The sequence below is a fragment of the Ciconia boyciana genome, chromosome 10, assembly GCF_034638445.1.
Source record: "Ciconia boyciana chromosome 10, ASM3463844v1, whole genome shotgun sequence".
Classification (NCBI taxonomy): Eukaryota; Metazoa; Chordata; class Aves; order Ciconiiformes; family Ciconiidae; genus Ciconia; species Ciconia boyciana.
The window spans coordinates 4728069-4745191 of NC_132943.1; the positions used below are offsets into that span (position 1 = coordinate 4728069).

A 17123-nucleotide genomic window follows, 5' to 3' on the forward strand; every position below is an offset into this window, starting at 1 on the left:
CAAAGGAGGGAAACGGTTTCGCGGGTCTCTAACACAGCCCTTGGGGCAGCTCCGCGATCACCTTCGGCAAGGAGCGTAGAAGTAGGCGAGATGTGAAGTTTATCTTTGCACTGAGATTATTTCGAGCTCTTTCAGAGGAAGAAACGGCTGCGGGTTGTGCTGGGAGTTGGGCAGGAGCGGACCGGACTCGGCCCCCTCCGCAGAGAAACGCCTTCGCGCAGCATCCCCAGCCCGGGCTGCCTTTGCTGACTTCGATATCAGTTCTCAATTACGTGCCTTGCAAAGCAGCTTTTTGATTAACAAAACAGCAGAGCAGTGGTTAAGGACACTTAAACTTCACACCCCCCCACCCCCCAAAAAAAAAAAAAAAAATCCCCCTGGGAAGTGGGCTCTGAATTGGTTAATAATGTGCAGTACTTGCTAAATTGCTGACTTCCAGATGTGGAAAATATCTTTCTTGTTTAGGACCTACGTAACCTGATTGGATTACGACAGAAGCGTCACATTGGAAGGCTTTTGAGTGATGATTTAATTAACCATACAGTAGAAAGCTGTATTTGCCAGGAAACCCCTTCCATATTTGCATAACCAATCCCTTCAGTGCAAAGGTGGAGTCTGGCTTTCTTTTTTTTTTTTTCTCCCCTCCTCTTTTTTTTTTTTTTTTTCTCTCTAGATGTAATTTTATTTTAATTTTAATACTTGAAAAAGGTGAAAAACTTGGAAGCTCCCTGAAGTTCAGTCCCACGCGTTACTGGTCCGCGCTGTCTCCCGGCCCATCCAGCTACTTCCACGGGAGAGCAGAGTCAGGAAGAGCCCATCTCACCCCTGATCCATATCTGTGAACAAAACAGATAGACTGTAAGATCTCAGCACGGTTGTGTTGGGTTTGTTGTTTTTTTTTTTTTCCTTCTCATCAGATTTAGCTGACTATTCAAATAACCTGGATGTGTGCTGAAATGAAAGAGGGGGGAAAAAAAAAAAAAGCCCCAAAAGAAACGCGTGAAGGATAAAAATAAAACAGCACCCAAACGAGCAGGAGTCAGCCAGGAGCTGATTTGCAGTGCCCGAACAGAGTTTAGTTTCTAGGCTTTACGTTAGGGTAAGTTTTCCCCTCCGCAAGAGGCGAGAGCTGCGAGAGGGGCCGGGAGCCGGGACGGTGCAGGATGCGGCCCCCGCCGGCTCCGCGGGCGGGCGAGGCGGGGGGATCCCGCCGAGGGGCGGGGGCAGGGACCCCGCCGGCCGGGGGGGGAACCGGCAGGGATCCAGCCTGGGGGCAGGGGATCTGGCGGGATCCTGCTGGGGGGACACACGACCCGGCACGGATCTCGCCTGGGGGCGGGGATCCCGCCTGGGGAGGGAAGGGGATGGGGGGCAAGACAGGCACCCCGGAGGGGTAGGAGGGCAGATGATGCAGGCGGGGGGCAGGGTGCGCCCCGGGGGCAGGGGTGCACCCCGGGGAGCGGGGATGCGCCCCGGGGGAGGGGAGCGGGGATGCGCCCCGGGGGGCAGAGGATGCAGAAGGGGGGGCAGCCCCCGGGGAGGGGTGCGGTGGCGGGGCGCGGTGAGTTTCCGCGGGGCGCGGAGCGGCGCGGAGCGGCGCGGAGCGGAGCGGAGCGGCGGGGCGGGGGGCGGGCGCGGGGCGGGGGGCGGGCGGGAGGAGGTGGAATTGCATTTCTGCCGCTAAAGCGTTCGCGGAGACTTCAAGGTATAATCTATCCCAGATCCTTTCCCAGAGAGAAACTTGGCGATCACGTTTCCACATGATGCTCACGTTTGGTGCTCTTCAATTATCCCTTCCCACAAAGATAGGTGGCGTGTGTTTCAGGGTCTCTCCTCTCGGTCCTACAGAAAAGAAAAAGAAAAAAATGTCATTAGAAGAGGCGTAACACGTCAGTCCGTCCCCAGGTTTGTGTTTCCTGGAGTGGCAGAAAGAGATCAGTCCTAACCTGCCCAGCAGGAATAACGGTCCTTCCGACAACTCTTTGCAAGGCTTTTTACAATTTCTCCAGGAGCTGCATCTCCCTTCACCTTTTCTCCTCCACTTCGCGGCTTCTTCATGCTTTTTCTTCTCACCATTTCTGGCCAAAACTACAAACAAGACTTCGCAGGTAGGTTCGGAATTTAATTCCATTTTCTCCCCTTTTATTTTTTTCTCCCCTGCTTTTTTCTCGCACCACCTCACGCTCTAGCGGGCTTATTTAATTTCGATAGTATTTTATTTTTAAGCGTGATAGCTTCTTTCTGGCTTGTTTATACTTGGGGCGAAAAACCTCCTTTTTTTTTATTTTTTTATTTTTTTTAACGGAAACCTGAAGTCACTTCGGTAGCGCTCCGGGAAGGGGCGAGCAGTTTCGGGGGGCTCGGGGCTGTGCCACCACCACCCCTGCTCCCCTTACCTGTCAGCCAGGTACGGGAGGTGCCTTTTACAAGGCAGCAGGAAAAGTTTTAGTGCTGGGAAGGGACTTCGTCCTCCTGCAAAAAGCAAAAAAACAACTACCAAAAAAAAAAAAATCCCCCCACCCACCTCTTGCTCTTTTAATTTCAGGTTTCACATCTTAGCTCTGAAAGTTTGCAGGTACCTGTTAATGCTTTGCACGCCCCGAGCCTGCAGAGCCAGCCCGGCCGGGCACCGCTGGAGCCCCAGCCCCGGGCAGGGCTCCCCGGCGAAGGATGTGTTTCCCCAAACAGAAAGTTTGCTGTTTTGTCTGCTTAGTTGGTTTCATTTCTTTATTTTATTTTGTGAAGCTGGGTGAAGTAACACCTTAGCTTCTGGGATCCTAAAGCAAGAAGTGAAAGTACTGACTGGAACTTAAAAGTCGTTTACCAAAAAGCAAAAAAAAAAAAAAAATTTTTTTAAAAGCTAGCCGGTCCTCTGGGAAGAAGAGTGTTCTCGAGATCTGCAGGTTTTAAATTATTGACAACTTTTTGCGGGAGGCTGAAGAGCAGGGAAGGTAGTGAAAGGCGCTTAAAACAATTCACCATTGGTCGTTTTGCATGAAAACGCCAATTGCCGAGGCAGGCTGAGGGTCCGGGCTTGCCTCGGTTCCTGTCCTCCCCTCTCCGCTACACCTCCTGGCAGGTCTGCCACCGTGATGCCACCATTGCCCACTCCAGGATGGGGAATAACTGGCAAATACGAAAGTTTCTAGCACATTTCTCAGCCTCTTCCTTCCTCAGCCACATACATCCCCATCCACAGAGCCACCAATTCACTCTGTCCAGGCGGAATCCCAAGCAGGAGAGTGTGAGTAAACACGCTGACCCCGCACACACTCTCTCAATATTCCCATCCTCTTACCTGCTCGGAGATCTATATTTTTTTTTTTTTTAGCCAAGCAGGTTTGATAACGGCAAGAACGTCTGAAAAGAGAGTTCAGGCAGAATAAAAAGACCTAAGAGCAACACACTTCACTGTTCAGTCCTGGTGTGAAGCTCCAGAAAAGTAAAAAGACACAAGGAAGGGGGGGGGGGAGAGAAAAAAAAATAAAAAAGAAAAAAAAAAAGCCCACTTTGCTGAAAAAAAATTGTTGAGGCAGGTAATTTTTTAGGTTTTGTGTAAAACTCCCAGTGCAGGAGAAGACAATAGATGGGAAGGCGAGGGGGCATCCTGCTCAGGAGAGCAAGGGTTAATTGCCCTTGTTTTACAGTTTGCATCTGTTACATCTTTTATAGCCCCCTGTTTCAACTAATCCTCAAGTCAAAGCATCTTTAAAGCTACAGCATCTTCTTCGAGATGGACTGAGTTTCAGGAGCGTTCTTGCAGCAAAGCAAATGCTCCTGCCCTCTCCCTTTGACAGATCGAGGCTCCTGCCCAGCCCGAGCACACAGGCACACACACAGTGGGTCCAAAAGTTTACAAGTTTAAAAAAAAACCAAAACACACACACACACACCAAAAACCCAACCGAAAGCCTGAAAACTCTGACAGCGGTAGTTTTGATTTCTGTTTCTTTTCTGGGGAGGAAAAAGAAGGGAATAAAAAAAAAAAAAAAAGACATTCTGAAGCTTTGTTTAAGTAAGGAGCAGGGGAAACCCTGAATATTGTCAAACTGACTAAAAAGGTGACAGAGGTTTATAATTACACTCCTCGTTGTTAGGGGGAGGGGGAGGTCTCCGTGCTGTGCCTTACCCCAAAAGGACAGGGGAGAGCCATGTTTCCCTCTCCTCTTATCACTTCGCTGGAGTGCACTTTGGGGGGGAAGGAAAAAAAAAAAAGAAAGAAAGGCAGGAGAAGGAGGAGAGAGGGCTAGCATTTCGTGTGAAAACAAGTTCTAATGTCAAATTAAAGTACTTTTAGGAGGAAATGGTCCGCCTAGCATTGAGTCAAACAGCCTACTGTAAAAGCTGTGCATTCCCTCATACGGTCATGAGTTATGACTCATTTGAGATGTAATTCTTGTCTCTCTCTGATCTGCTTTGCTGGTGCAATACACACACAGGGAGGGAGAGACACACACGCGCGCTCACGCAGACACACGCGCACACACACACACGCGCACACACACACACAGAGAGCGAGAGGGAGCAAAAATAAATAAATAAAGCAAGAAAGAAGAAATCTGCCCGGCTGGGGAGAGAGGGGGGAGCCCGCTCCGTCTGCGTCCCACCTCCCCCGGCACGGCAAACCTCGCCGTGTGCGTGGATGGGTTCTTTTTCGGGTGCAAATTCGGGTCCCCGTTGGCGCCCTGCATTTAAATGGGATATACCAATGCCCACATTGTTGCTGTGTTTGGTTGTTACATAGAGTCTGCGTGCTGCTGAATCAGGGAGTCGAGTCCATGCGAACTGCCATCTGATCCACTCTTATCAATGAAGCAGCAGATCATGGCGGATGGCCCCAGGTGTAAGAGGCGAAAACAAGCCAACCCCCGGAGGAAAAACGGTAAGCCGCCCCCCCAAGCAAACTTTTCCGGCCGGCTCCGCCGCGGCGAGGGGGGGGGACGCCGGCCGCGGGACGGGGAGGCGGGGGGGGACGGCGACGGCGCCCGCCCGGGCGGCAGCGGCAGCGGCGGCGGCGGCGGCGGCCGCCCTCCCTGCGCCCGCCCTGCGCGGCCGTCCCGCGGAGGCGGCGGGGGCTGCGCGGCCGCGGGGCGGCGGCGGGGCGCGGGGGCCGAGGGGGAGCGGCGAGCCGCCCCTGCCCCCCTGCCGCCCCCGCCGCCGCCGCGCCCCAAAGTTTGTTGCGCGGGCGCGGAGCGGGCGGGCCGCTGCCCCGCGGCGGCGGAGCGCGGCCGGAGCGGCGGGGCGGCGGCGGCCCGCTCGGCCGGCCGCTTGCCGGGCGGCTCGGGCGCTGTCAGGGCCGGGCAGCGGAGGGGCGCGGGGCCGGGCGGCGGGAGGCGCGGAGCGGCGCGGAGCGGCGCGGAGCCGGGCGGGCGGGCGGCGGGAGGGCGGCCGGCCCCGCTGCCGTCCCTGGGAACGAAGCCGGCAGCGTGAGAACCCCGGGGCAGGCTGGCACCGAGTTAGCGGCGCTCTCTTTTTTTTTTATTGTTAGGGACGCGAAAAGGAAACTTCCTCCTCCCTAATAATTAATAACACTAACGAGTTTGGTGCCCGGTTGTCCATAGTTGCCCTCTCCCCCGGTCTCCGCCGGCCGCGGAGGGCCGGGGCTCAGCGGGACGCGGTGTTCTGGGCTGATTTCACGTTTGGCAGCTTGCAGTGGTGTGGGTCTCTCTTTCTCCGTCTCTCCCCGTCCCTCCCTTAGTTTCTTCCTTTCTCCTCCGGCTGATAGTCTCTCCCCCGCCGCCAGCCTCCCCCTCCCCACCCGCAGCCCCTCGCATGGCCATCCCGGCCCCACTTTCCACAACTTTCCTCTCGAGGAGCCGGAGGAAGGAAGATATTTGTGTGAACCTGAACCCGTGCGCTTATAGCTCAGCTACTTCATTTAAGTGGAGAGGTGGAGGGGAGGGGGGGGAGGTGAAGAGGGGGGGGACAACAACAACAACAAAAAAACCACAAAGACAAGAGAATGTTGATTAGAAACAAATGATCCTGCCCCCCTCCCCTTCCCTCTCCCTAGGTTGTGAGTGTGAGTGTGCGTGTGTGTGTGTGTGTGTGTGTGTGTGTCTTTTTCTTGTTGTGTTGGAGGCGTCGAGCCATATGGGGGAGTGATAGAGGAATTTTAGTCAGAAACTGTTCGTTATGTTACACTGGCTTTTCCCTTTGTGTTGTCTTTGATCTATTTGCTTGGCTTAGTATTACAAAAAAACCCCAACTAAAATAATATATTCCGAGCGGCTTCCCAAGGATCCGTTCCTTGTTATCTTTTTTTAAAGTCTCTCCCCCTCCACCACCACCCTTTACTCTTGTGTCTGTCATTATTTAAGGTGGTCCTCACAGAGGAGACCTCCCCTTCCCCTCATCTCTGGGTAATTTAGTAGACATTAAAATTACACGTAATGTTTCCCTCTCCTCTCTTGTGTTTCCTCTGTTCTTTTTATTAAATGTTGGTTATTGATTTTCTAAAATCAATGTCTGTTGTGGGGCTTTTTTCCCCTTACAAGTATCTAAAGCACGTTGCTGATCAACTGGATAACAAAAGCTTTGTGTCAAGTAGCCTTTTTTCTTATGTTAAACAGTCATTTTTGAGAGAAAAAGAGAATGAGATTTAAAGCAACGCATCCAGAAGTGCTCTTTTGCAGGAAAGAATATTCTGAGTGTTTGAGGGGGTTTTATTCTTCTTCTGCAGCCTCCTTGCTTTTTCATACAAGATTATTAGTTTAGCGTGTTAAACCCATCACATGCTCTTGGGATGAGGGACCCGTCTACGTGTTTAATATTTTCTCAACACGATTTGAGTCTCAAACAACCCCCCCCCCTTCAAAAATAAAAAGCTGGATGCCTCTGTTAGCCCAGGACACCAGGACTCGCAGCCTGGACGCCCTGTTATTGCAGCCAAATCTTTGGGAACACGTATGGAGCGGGGTGGCACAGATTCTTGTTGCTCCCATGTAAAAGGGGGTTTTCACGGCACTGCACTAACTTGGGAAGCCACCACACTTGGGAGTCGAAAGTTTAATTGCCATTTTTAAGGTAACCACTTAAAGATCCTGCAAACTTCGAGTGTGTGCACCGGTTACGCGAAGGTCGAACTTCTCCCTTCAGTGTCTTGCTCTGGCCAAGACGGGGGGGGGGGATAATTCTCGACTTTCTGTCTGTCCACTCTTTTCTCTTTGTGCTCCGTAATTTGTTTCTTTCATTCCTTTCTGAGTGAGAAATATCTTGGTTATGAGAAGCAGGTAGAAGAGCGAGGGTGGGTTTGGTTAGGTTGTGGTTTTTTTTTTTTTTGCATTTTCTCTTTCTCGACAAGCACGTATCCAGTGCCTTTCCCGTTGGGAATTGCCCAGGATTTATCTGGACTGAGTGGATTTTTCTTCTTTCCTGGATTCGTGGAAAAGATGTCACTTCTGAGCTTGTGTCTTTGCTGATAACACCAGAAACGGTGATGCTTATCGAAATCCGACAGAAATTCCTTAGAAACGCAGCAGAACCCAAATAAAATTAAAAAGCCGCCAAAAAAAAAAAAAAAAGAAAGGAAAATAGATGGTCATCAAGGAAGGTAGGGGAGCGGGAGGGCAATCACATACAAATTACAGACGGGGAGAAAACAGAATAATCCAACTAATGCCTCAGTGGGCTCCACGCCTGTGTGCGTGTCTCTGCGTGTGTGCGAGGATGGGCAAGGCTCGGGATTAGCTACCGGGGCTGGGTGAAATTACGGCGGAGCTAAATAGGGTGGAAAGGAAGAAAAGTCGGGATTTTCCAAGATAACGGGGTTGATCAGAGCTGCTGGAGTGAAGGAGAGGTGTGGGAAGGGGGGGCTGAGAGAGGCGATATGGAAATCAGTGAGGGGTGAGCCCCCCGGGGCGGGGGGGGGGGCAGGAGGGGGGATGGGAAGGAGGGGACCCCGAAAGCGGGGCGGGGGGCGGGAGGTGCGCGGAGCGGCAGCCCAGGAATGTGGCGGCGCTCCGGGAAGTTCGGTCAGATGATTCCCAGCGCCTGACTCACTTCGCGGCACTTTCACTCGGGAGAGAAGTCGCGGCAGAGGAGGAGGAGGAGGAGGAGGAGGAGGAAGAGGAGGAGGAGGAGGAGAGGGCAGCGAGCCCCCTTTCCGCACCGGCGCCCCGCGGAGGCGGGGGCTGCGCTGGCGGCCGGTGCGCCGGTGCGGTGCGGCGCGGAGCGGTGCGGAGCGGTGCGGAGCGGTGCGGGCGGGCGGGCAGCGCTGTCCGGCCCTGCCCTGCCCTGCCTCGCAGATGAGCTGCCTCTCTCCTTGTTGTGGTGGTCTGGCGTTCGTTGGGTGGGGTTTTTTATTTCTCCCCCTCCCTCAAAAACACAAACCAAAATGAAAATGGCCAGGAAGGAGGGGAAGGGGGGGAGGGGGGAAAGTTGGATCTAATTTACCCCAAAGTTTCAGTAAACAGCTCTCTTTGATTCCTTTGCCATCTCGCTTCCAGTTGTAAAGAAAAGGGAGAAAGTTCAATGCTTTCAGGGCGTCTGATCCGAGGGAGAACACAGACCAAACAAGCAGGCACGATTATACTCGCTCAGAGCCTTTCCCAAAAAGCTACCCACCCACCCGCCCTCCTTTCGGGGATGCTGGGGAAGGGGGAAAAAAACCCTCCTTCACTTCCCACTTGAAAAAGAGGGGGGGGAGAAAAAAAAAAAAAAGCCTGCCTGCTGCCTTTGGTGAGTGGGAAGTGAGGCTTGTCTTCCCTGCCTGGAGAAGTTTGGAGGTAGCTAGACTGAGGCTCGGGTGTGAGGAGGAAAGCTGCTTTTTGTGAAATTCAGGTGGCAGAAGGCAGAGCGGGCATCTGGGAGCGCTCCTCTTCCCGGGGACCTCTGCAGGGCTGGGAATCCGTTGCGAGGAGATTACTTCCAGAGTTGGTTACTGGGTAGGGAGACAAATGTCCTACCTCCAGAAAAGCACCTGGAGATAGGTAGTAAAAATTCACGCAATAAATGCGAGTGACCAGGGCGTGATGAGTACCTAGCTGCATTTTCTCGGTGCAGATGCACGTCCAGACTGAGCTGTGACATGGAGCAGAGGAGGTTGCTTTCTGTGTTCAGGCTGATCTATTTATTTTATTCTGAGTTTCGAGAAACCCAGCGAATCTGGAGACCGGTGCCTGATTTACTGTTTGCCATTTGTGACCGTTCGGTACTTACTGGCTTTTGCTTATTGCACATGCTTCGCAAGGAAACTTTTGGGGGAATTTCTAATTGCTGTAAGCAAATGCATTTGGTGCCTGGAAGAGCCATATTTGAAAAGGAAAAAAAAAAAAAATAAGGAAACCATTACAAGTTAATTAACGATAATTATACATAGCCAACTGCCCAAGGTAGGGAAAATATATGGAAGACTGAGATGCAAGCTCTCAGGACAGGCTGGTAATATTCCCCAAGAAAAATGCGTGTCTCCCTTTAGAGTGGAAAGAAGGGTGTTGATTCTTTTACAGCAGCCCCACATTCATTCCAAGAAATAGGAAATTCTTCGCCTCACAACAGTTTTTGGCATCTGCATTATCCCAGTGCTTTTAAGGTGCATTTTCTCCTCTGTGAAAGAGAACTCTTTGTCCTTTTTTTCTCCAAGACCATGGCTTCCCAAGGTAGACACTATTTTGTGCCTGTCACATAGAAAGGGAGTGCAGGTTTGCAGTGCTCACAGACAATTGATTGTCTGCCCTAATGTGTTTCATTTACATGTTTATAACGTCAATAGTGCTGGGGTGTCCACTGTACCATTCATTCCAGCATTCCCACAAGGGTGCAATTGTCTGAATGGCCAAGTCAGACACCTTTTTGATTGCTCTTTAGTTGTCTTTTTAGAGTATAGAGAAAAAGGAGAGAAATCTGTGATGCAGAAACACTAGTTGAAAATATTTCAGAATTAAACGTCACCATTAAAGCAGATGTGAGCATTAGACAAGCAATATATTTTAACTAAGGTTCTGAAGGTGGAAACAAATTCAGAATAGTGGGGATGGCTACTGCAGACGACCTCCAGTCCTCTCCCTTAATTTTTTTAGGCTTTTTTTAAACGATTTTTTTGTTTTCATTTTCATTTCAGCCCCTGTAAGTGCAGCCACCTCCTAACTCTTTGTATGCTTAACTGTAATTTGCCATTTTTTCCCTATATATTTACATATCTCTGTTTACACCAACAGCGTCAGCTAACCACTTGGAAAGTCTATTGGGAGAATATTTAGGCTGTGAGAAGTACAAACTTAAAAAAAAAAAAGAAAAGTAAGATCCAAATATTTCTTCGTCAAGCATTTTTAACGAAACAAACGACAATGCCTAGACTTTTTCTTGAAGCAGTGTAACTTAAATAGCTGTGTGCCAACTTCTGATGCCTGCGGTTACCGTCCTCTTGCGCTGTGAGCTTTCAGCAAAGTGTTTCTAGGAGTTTCCAAGTCAATAAAAGATTACTTTTTAAGGTGTGCTGTGCTGTTTTGATATGCCACACTGTCCTTTATCATTGAAGTTGCTTCTGAGGGAGGCAAGAAACGACTGCTCGTGTTTCGTATCCAACTAAATAAGCCACGCAGCTTACTGAAACTCATATATAGAGATACATGTATACGTGCCTACACACCTAGGCGTGCGTACGTCCTATAGACATAGGTATGGTACATATAGGTGCGCCTAAAAATAACGGTTCACGTTTCAGATGAGATCATTCCCCCCTAAAAATGATGCTGATCCCAACAGCTACAATTAATACAAGTTGACCTGTTCCGTCCGTGATCCATAAGGGAAAGGAGCACCGAGTCTGTAGCTTCTGCTCGGGAGGTAAAGAGAGGGAAAACTTTTTTTTTTTTTTTTTGGTTCCTCTCTCTCTCTAATTTTTGTTGCAATTTTACAAAATGCCTGTTTGTGGAGAGATTTTTTTTTTTCTTTTTTTTTTCTTTTTTTTTTTTTTTGTGCCTAACAGGGAAGACACACACAGTAGATGCACCGTTAGCTGAACCCCTGACACGGCGGTCTTTTGAATGCCTTAGGTATGATTTCACTTTCGCTCACATCAATGCTGACCTGAATGCCTTTCATATCTGATCCGCTGTGTCTCTCCCAGTAAACATCCCCTGAGGGGAGAACAAAGAAAGGAGCTCTTCTTCTTCTTAATCACAATTCAGCCCATTCACCGCCGGCAGGCTACATTTGCATTCTGCAACAGAAAGCCAAGATGAAAAGAAAAAAAAAAAAAAAAAAAAAAAAAGAGAGTGAGAAGAAGGGGGGAAAAAGCAGAAGGGTGGAGGCTGAGTAAAATAACTTAGGTGTTTGTAGCTGTTTGTTGGGCTTCCCCTAGTTACAAGCCTTATATAGATCCTGCTCTACCCAGCCTTGGCTCTTCTGACAGGCAGATAGTGTTACAAGATGGCATGCCTGTACTATTCATGGCCACTCGCTCTAACACTTGAGGTAGAAAGTGTCAGAGAGGGATCAAATTCTACTCTGAGAAGTCTGTTATAGTTAGGGTCAGGTGTGTGTACTCTCAGCTCTTGACTGCTGCCTATTATTTTGTTTTAATTACTATTATTGTTTACTCGCCATGACCTTGGGGAGCGGGGGTGGCTGGGGGTGAGGCAGGCTCGGCCACAGCCGGCGAGCGGATTAGCGGTGAAAAATCGCCCTCTCCCCGATTTCAATCTCTTTTTTGACTATTTTTTGCTCTTTTCGGAAGGCTCGGGCTGGCCGCTTTCGCGGCTGCCAGGGCTGGCAGCGGGGGCCATGCGGCGGGCGGGGGCCGCTGGGCCGGCCCGGGTGTCCCCGGCCCCGGGGTGTCCCCGGCCCCGGGCTGGCGGCCGGCCCGGCCTGCCCCGACCCACCGGGGAAAAGCAGCGACTCAGCAAACCCTCCCCGGCACCAGAAAATGCGCCCGGAGGAGGAGGAGGAGGAGGAGGAGGAGGAGGAGGAGGAGGAAGGCGAGATTTGTGGAAGTTTCTCTAGCTGGGCTCCCTCCTGGGGTTCCCTAGTCACGTTCACGTCCATTTTCCGGCTGTGTCCCCCCCCCAGATTTGCTTGCTTGTTTGTTCTTCAGAAGCTCTTCTGTGCTTTTAATCAGTTTTAAAAAAAACGGTGAGGTCTTTGGTCGTAGCCACTTTTTTCTCACCAAGAGGAGGTTTATTTATAACTGGATCCTGCTTACTGAGAAGTATTTAAGCCCTTTCAGGCAGAGCTGTCAAAATTTCCTGTGTTGTTTGCCTCTATTTGCAACATGTAAAAAGTAATATGCAGTTGCTGGTGTTGGAATAACCGGGGTAGCGCAGAAATCTCAAGTGACAAGTTTTCAACTACACTATCTCCTGCCGACCAAACTGTCATTTTTTTTCTCCTTTTTTTTTTTTCTTTTTCCCAGAAACCACTTTTAAGATCCTAACAGGTTTTTTTTTTCCCCCCATCAGCAAATAGATTAAACGTGCTAAAGCAACTTCGAGAGGGAAGAACAGTTTGAACAATGAGGAGCGGGAGGGATGTCTTATTTCCCTGTAGCTGCTATGGCAGATTTCACTTATAAGGAGCACGCTAACCGAGATGTTACCAGTTGAACAGAAGCATGTGACACAGATTCCTGATTTTTTCCCAGAAGATTTACAGAATTTACAAAAAGAGATTATCTCTACACCTTCCACCCTCCTAACCACCCCCATGACCCAAGCAAGGGAGGATTTAGGCAGATTTACTTCAGTAAACACCTTTGGACACTTGGGGAAAAGTAGGAGTCTGTTTGCAAAAGCAGGCTTTTGTTAAGTGAGGTGCTGGATAATGCTTTACCAAGCAGCTGTGATATTAACCTACCCAGTAATGCTGGAAAGAGCGTTAACTCCTTCTGCTCTCCAGGGCCTTTGCCCGCTGCAGGCCACGCTGGCCCTGCAGGTACCGGACCTGGGAGGGGGGGACTCTGGGGGGGGGAACGGGCGAGGAGGTGGCCCTGCTGAAGCCACAGCAGCCGCTCAACCTGACACAGCTTTTACTTGGTGGCAGTTGAATCTTTCGGGGTCACTCTGTCAGATACAGGGCTGGGAAGAGCTATGAGGCGTCGCCACGAAAGCCTCCTCCATCAGTTAGGGCTTGTCTGTATGCGTGTGCGTACGCACACACACACATGTATACACGCTCTATATCTACCCCCGCGTATATAACATATCCCAAAACCTCTCTAGGAAAGCTCGCAAGCATTGCTAAGAGAGGAAGGTCAATTTAGGATTTGCACTCGAGCAGCAAAATAGCTGAGAAGTTACGCCGGCAAACCTGTACGAGTGGCTTCCCGTTAACTCCAGGCTCCCGGGGTTTGAAGGACAGCCGTCAGCTTTCTGGGGGCTTCACGTTCCCAAAAGTGAACTTTTTTTTGGCGAGAAAGCTGCTTATTGCTCTTTTCTGAGCCATTAGAAGAAGGAGTTAATAAGTTAGTTATTTTTGCTGGGCATAAGAATAACTTTCCAGGTGTTTCTTTTTTTAGCTTGACTAAGATTGCTTCATTTGGGGATTTTTGTTGTCGAGGGTTCTTTTTTTTCAAAGTGTAGGTGTCATGTTAGAGCAGCCACAAACGTGTGAGAAAGCAAAGGGTATGAGACATGACAGAATTAAAGGTGTTTGCTATGTTGTTACCCGTGTGTCAAGCTGCAAGCTCCCTTTGTCACAGCCTCCTGGTGATTTGAGAGTGCGGATCCACTTCCAAGTGATACAGCAGTTTCCAACTGGGGGGGTTTAATGCGGTGCGCTCGTTGCTGTTGCATTTGCCTCCCCAAATACATTTAAACGCCTCAACATCGCGCACGCCCCATTGCTCCCACCTTACACGAGGGTGCTGTGCACTCGAGCACCAGGAGAGCAGCCATAGCATTACAGTATCTGGCATGGAGCGTCGTTTGGCAGGAATGTCATCTGCCAAATCATCCCATAATTACGTTTTATGTTATTTGTATGAATGACCAAGCATGCAGTATTCCTTTTGAAATCAAAGGAAGGCTTAAAATGCGTTTTTGAATACTTTCAGACCATGGTCAGGTCACAGTTTGGGAGTTGAATTAAACTGATCTCATTTGTGATCTAATTGAGGTTGGCAACAACCTTAGCAGTAGCAATAACATACAAATACAAACCAAAGAGCAGAATTCAGCAAATCAGATCTTTTGCTCGAATTCTGCCTGGGAGTTATTCTCCGACTGCCAACAGAGAAGTTAAACTTTGTCCTGCTTCTCAGCGGCAGTGCAAGCCTTGCATATTTTTCGGGTCTTTGACAGGAAAGTTGGGTTGGATAGATGGGGCACACAAAGGCGAGCGGGGAGCTGTGCCTCCTCGGACAGGGAGCGAGGACGGGAGCAAGGCACAGCGACTCGTCACGTATGTTTCTGGAGAGCCCAGTGGTAGAAAGCCTAGGAGGAGTAACGGGGGAATATGGTCAGGAAGGACTGGGAAGGGGACCGGGTGGCTGCAAACAGGAACGGTTATTCCAAGCGGGAAGTCAAGGCCGCTTCCTATCTTTACATCCACCGCGGCGGGTTCCAGGAACGCGATTACCAGAGTGGTTGCGAATTGGCGACAAATCTTCCCGGGTCTGTCGGGAGCTGCTGTTGCGGGCGGCGGGGCTGGGACCCGCGCCGGGCAGGAGCGGCCCCGACGTGCGGGCTCCGTGCGGGGCAGCGGGGGCCGGCCCGGCCCCGGGGCGGCCCGGGCGGGCGGAGCGGCTCGCCCCGGCCCGGGCATCCCCGGCGGGGCGGGCGGGCGACGGCCGGGGGACGCCCAGCGCAGCCCCCCCCCCCCCGCCCCGAGCCGGGACGCTGCCGGCTCCCTCCCCCGGGACCCCCCCTCCCCCGCCCCGGCCGGGCCGCGCAGCCCCGGCGGCGGAGCGGGGCAGGGACCCCCGGCGCCGCCCGGGGGGCTCCGCGCCCGTCCCGCCGGTGGGGGCTCGGAGGGGGCTCGGCCGAGAGCCGCCCCCCCCGCGGGGAGCACCCCCCTCCCCCGGCCCTCCGCCGGGCAGCGGCCGCCCCCGCCCCGCCGGCAGCGCGGAGCGGCGCGGAGCGGCGCGGAGCGGGGCTGAGCCGCAGCCGCAGCCGCAGCCGCAGCCGCAGGCGCGGTGCGCTCGGGCGGGGGAGCGAGAGGCCGGCTGGCCCTGCCCGGCCCCGGGGCAGAGGTGTCGGCCGCCTCTTCGGGGCGGGGGGACGGGGGGTCCCGGCGCTGTCCCCGGCGCTGCCGCCCGGCCCCTCCTCGGGGCGAGGCGCGGGACGCCGGCCGGGCGGCTTGGCCGCCCTCGGCCCCGGCCCCGGCCCCGGCCGCCCCCGGGAGGCCGGGTTCCCCTCGCCCCCCTCGGCCCCCGGGAGGCCGGGCCCCCCTCGCCCCCCTCGGCCCCCGGGCGGGCTCCCGCCGCGGCGCGGCCCCGAACTTCGCTCCCGGGAGGGAGGGAGAGGAGGAGAAGCGGCTCCGCGCTGCCTGCCGCTCTCCCGGGGCTGGGACTGCAAGTGTGTCCTCAACTTCCCCCCTCCTCCTCCTCCGGGCCATTGTTTTCTTTGACTAAAACCTGTTTACTCGCCTCTTTGTTTTTTGACGTTAAACGAGTTTCCATCTCCGACTCCTGCGGATCTCTAAGAAATAGATAAACCATTATATTTCCCCCTTCCCTCCCCGCTCGTATTTTAAAGCAGCGATCCTGACAGCAGTACTATTATTGCACTTTATGTTTTAGTGGATGTTTGCTGTTGCTAGTTACAGCAACACTTATCATAAGACAGCAAGAAAAGAGTAGTCCCTGGTAATTAAAGTAATGAAATATTCATTTACTCTACCTTTTCAGTAGTCTCACAAATTAGGCTGCTACATTTAATGCCTGCACTGCCTCTGTTTTTATTATAATGGCAGCTTTCGCATCTGCAATTAGGACTAATTCTGACAGTTACAATTTCTGAGGGATGGTAAACAGTGAACGAGATGTGCAGCAGTGGTATTACACGTGAAAAGCCCTTGTCTCTTTAACCTTGTTGTTTTTTTTTCTCGCAGAGGTTACCTTTTCCCGATGGTGCAAAATCGACTTGACATAACTGTTCATCAGTTTCAGGGTTTTCCCTGGAGGTATTTGCATCAAATCAGCCCAGTCAAGCTTCAAGTTGAAATTGGCAGGCCAGAAACTGACAGGGTAGGGACTGGGAAAGAGACAGCTAAAGTGCAGGCAGCGAGCTGACAGCAGCGGCGGGCGGGCAGGGGGAGAGGGCTCAGCACCCGGGGCTGCCACCCCCCGCTCCCCCCGGGTCCCGCCGAGTCCCCCCGGATCCTCCCGGATCCCCCCGGGTCCCCCCGGGTCCCCCCGAGCCGCCGCGGAGGGACCAAGCGCTGGGGGAGCCCACCCTGCTACCCAGAGGAGGCCGGCTGGAAAAGAGGGGGGGTGTGGATAAAAAACCCCATAAAAGGGGGAAAAAGGTGGTGTAAAACAAAGAAGTGCTGAGCTGAAGTTGCTGCGGCGAACAAGCTTATCGTGCTGCGATTCTTTGCGGAGTAGCGTTGTGTTAGGAGACGACTGTTAGGAGAAGTGACGGAGAAGGTTGTTAAAACATATTTTGAGCTGCTCAAAAAAAAAAAAACTCAAAGAAACCCCACCCCAACCCAGAGAGATGTTCATCTGGAGGGATAATTACATTAGAATCAAAACAAACATTTCCTTGAATATGTGGTTTCATTTATCCTCTGTCACGGGGGGGGGGGTGTGCCTTCAAGTAGAGTGATGTGAAAATTAATTTTTAATAGATTATTGGCCGAATCGGGATCATTCCCTGTGACACTCCCCCACCCCGACAGAATTTTACTTCTTTGAAAAGAATTCCAAATCTTATGTAGCGTGGAAGGGAGCAGCACAGCAAGGAACAGGCAACACCATCAGACCCATTCCTTCCTTAAAGGTGAAAAAGAGCAAAACTGTGTTACTTTCCCGGGCAAGAGAGCCGACAATATATTTCCCCCCCCAACATATATATGTAGTCTTTACCAGATGATTAAAAATCCCTCTCGCTTTTCCTACCAGACTTGGGCTAAAGTAAGCCTTGCTTTCAAACAGTTTTTCAGCTGTGTGTGTGACAGGCATTGGCTGATCTGCTGATGCCCATTCGACAGGCACTGTTGAGCTAAAGTGGTGTGACGGCACA

The 17123-nt window shown here is 51.9% G+C and overlaps 1 protein-coding gene and 1 long non-coding RNA gene across 11 annotated transcripts in view; one reads left to right on the forward strand and one right to left on the reverse strand.

Moving 5' to 3' along the window:
* Positions 1 to 383: 383 nt before the first annotated feature.
* Positions 384 to 4352, reverse strand: LOC140657812 (uncharacterized). Of its 3 annotated transcripts, XR_012044502.1 has the most exons (5): positions 4130 to 4352; positions 3299 to 3360; positions 1947 to 2088; positions 1772 to 1842; positions 384 to 836 (listed from the first exon to the last, which is right to left on the reverse strand). It is a non-coding gene; the product is annotated as an uncharacterized lncRNA (long non-coding RNA). The 3 variants fall into 3 exon arrangements; XR_012044504.1 differs by lacking the exons at positions 3299 to 3360; positions 4130 to 4352 and adding an exon at positions 2580 to 3262 and having other exon boundaries at positions 385 to 836; XR_012044503.1 differs by lacking the exon at positions 3299 to 3360 and having other exon boundaries at positions 386 to 836; positions 4130 to 4347.
* Positions 937 to 17123, forward strand: part of ZEB2 (zinc finger E-box binding homeobox 2) — a 116400-nt gene continuing 100213 nt past the window's right edge. For 2 of the 8 annotated variants that reach the window (XM_072875475.1, XM_072875483.1), the window contains exons 1-2: positions 1966 to 2108; positions 4745 to 4882. In XM_072875475.1, coding sequence (XP_072731576.1) covers positions 4810 to 4882 — 73 coding nt within the window. In that variant the 5' untranslated portion in view covers positions 1966 to 2108; positions 4745 to 4809. Of the gene's footprint in view, positions 1100 to 1697; positions 1906 to 1965; positions 2109 to 4380; positions 4883 to 17123 lie in introns of those variants that run through there. The other 6 variants (XM_072875477.1, XM_072875478.1, XM_072875479.1 and 3 more) reach the window with 6 other exon arrangements.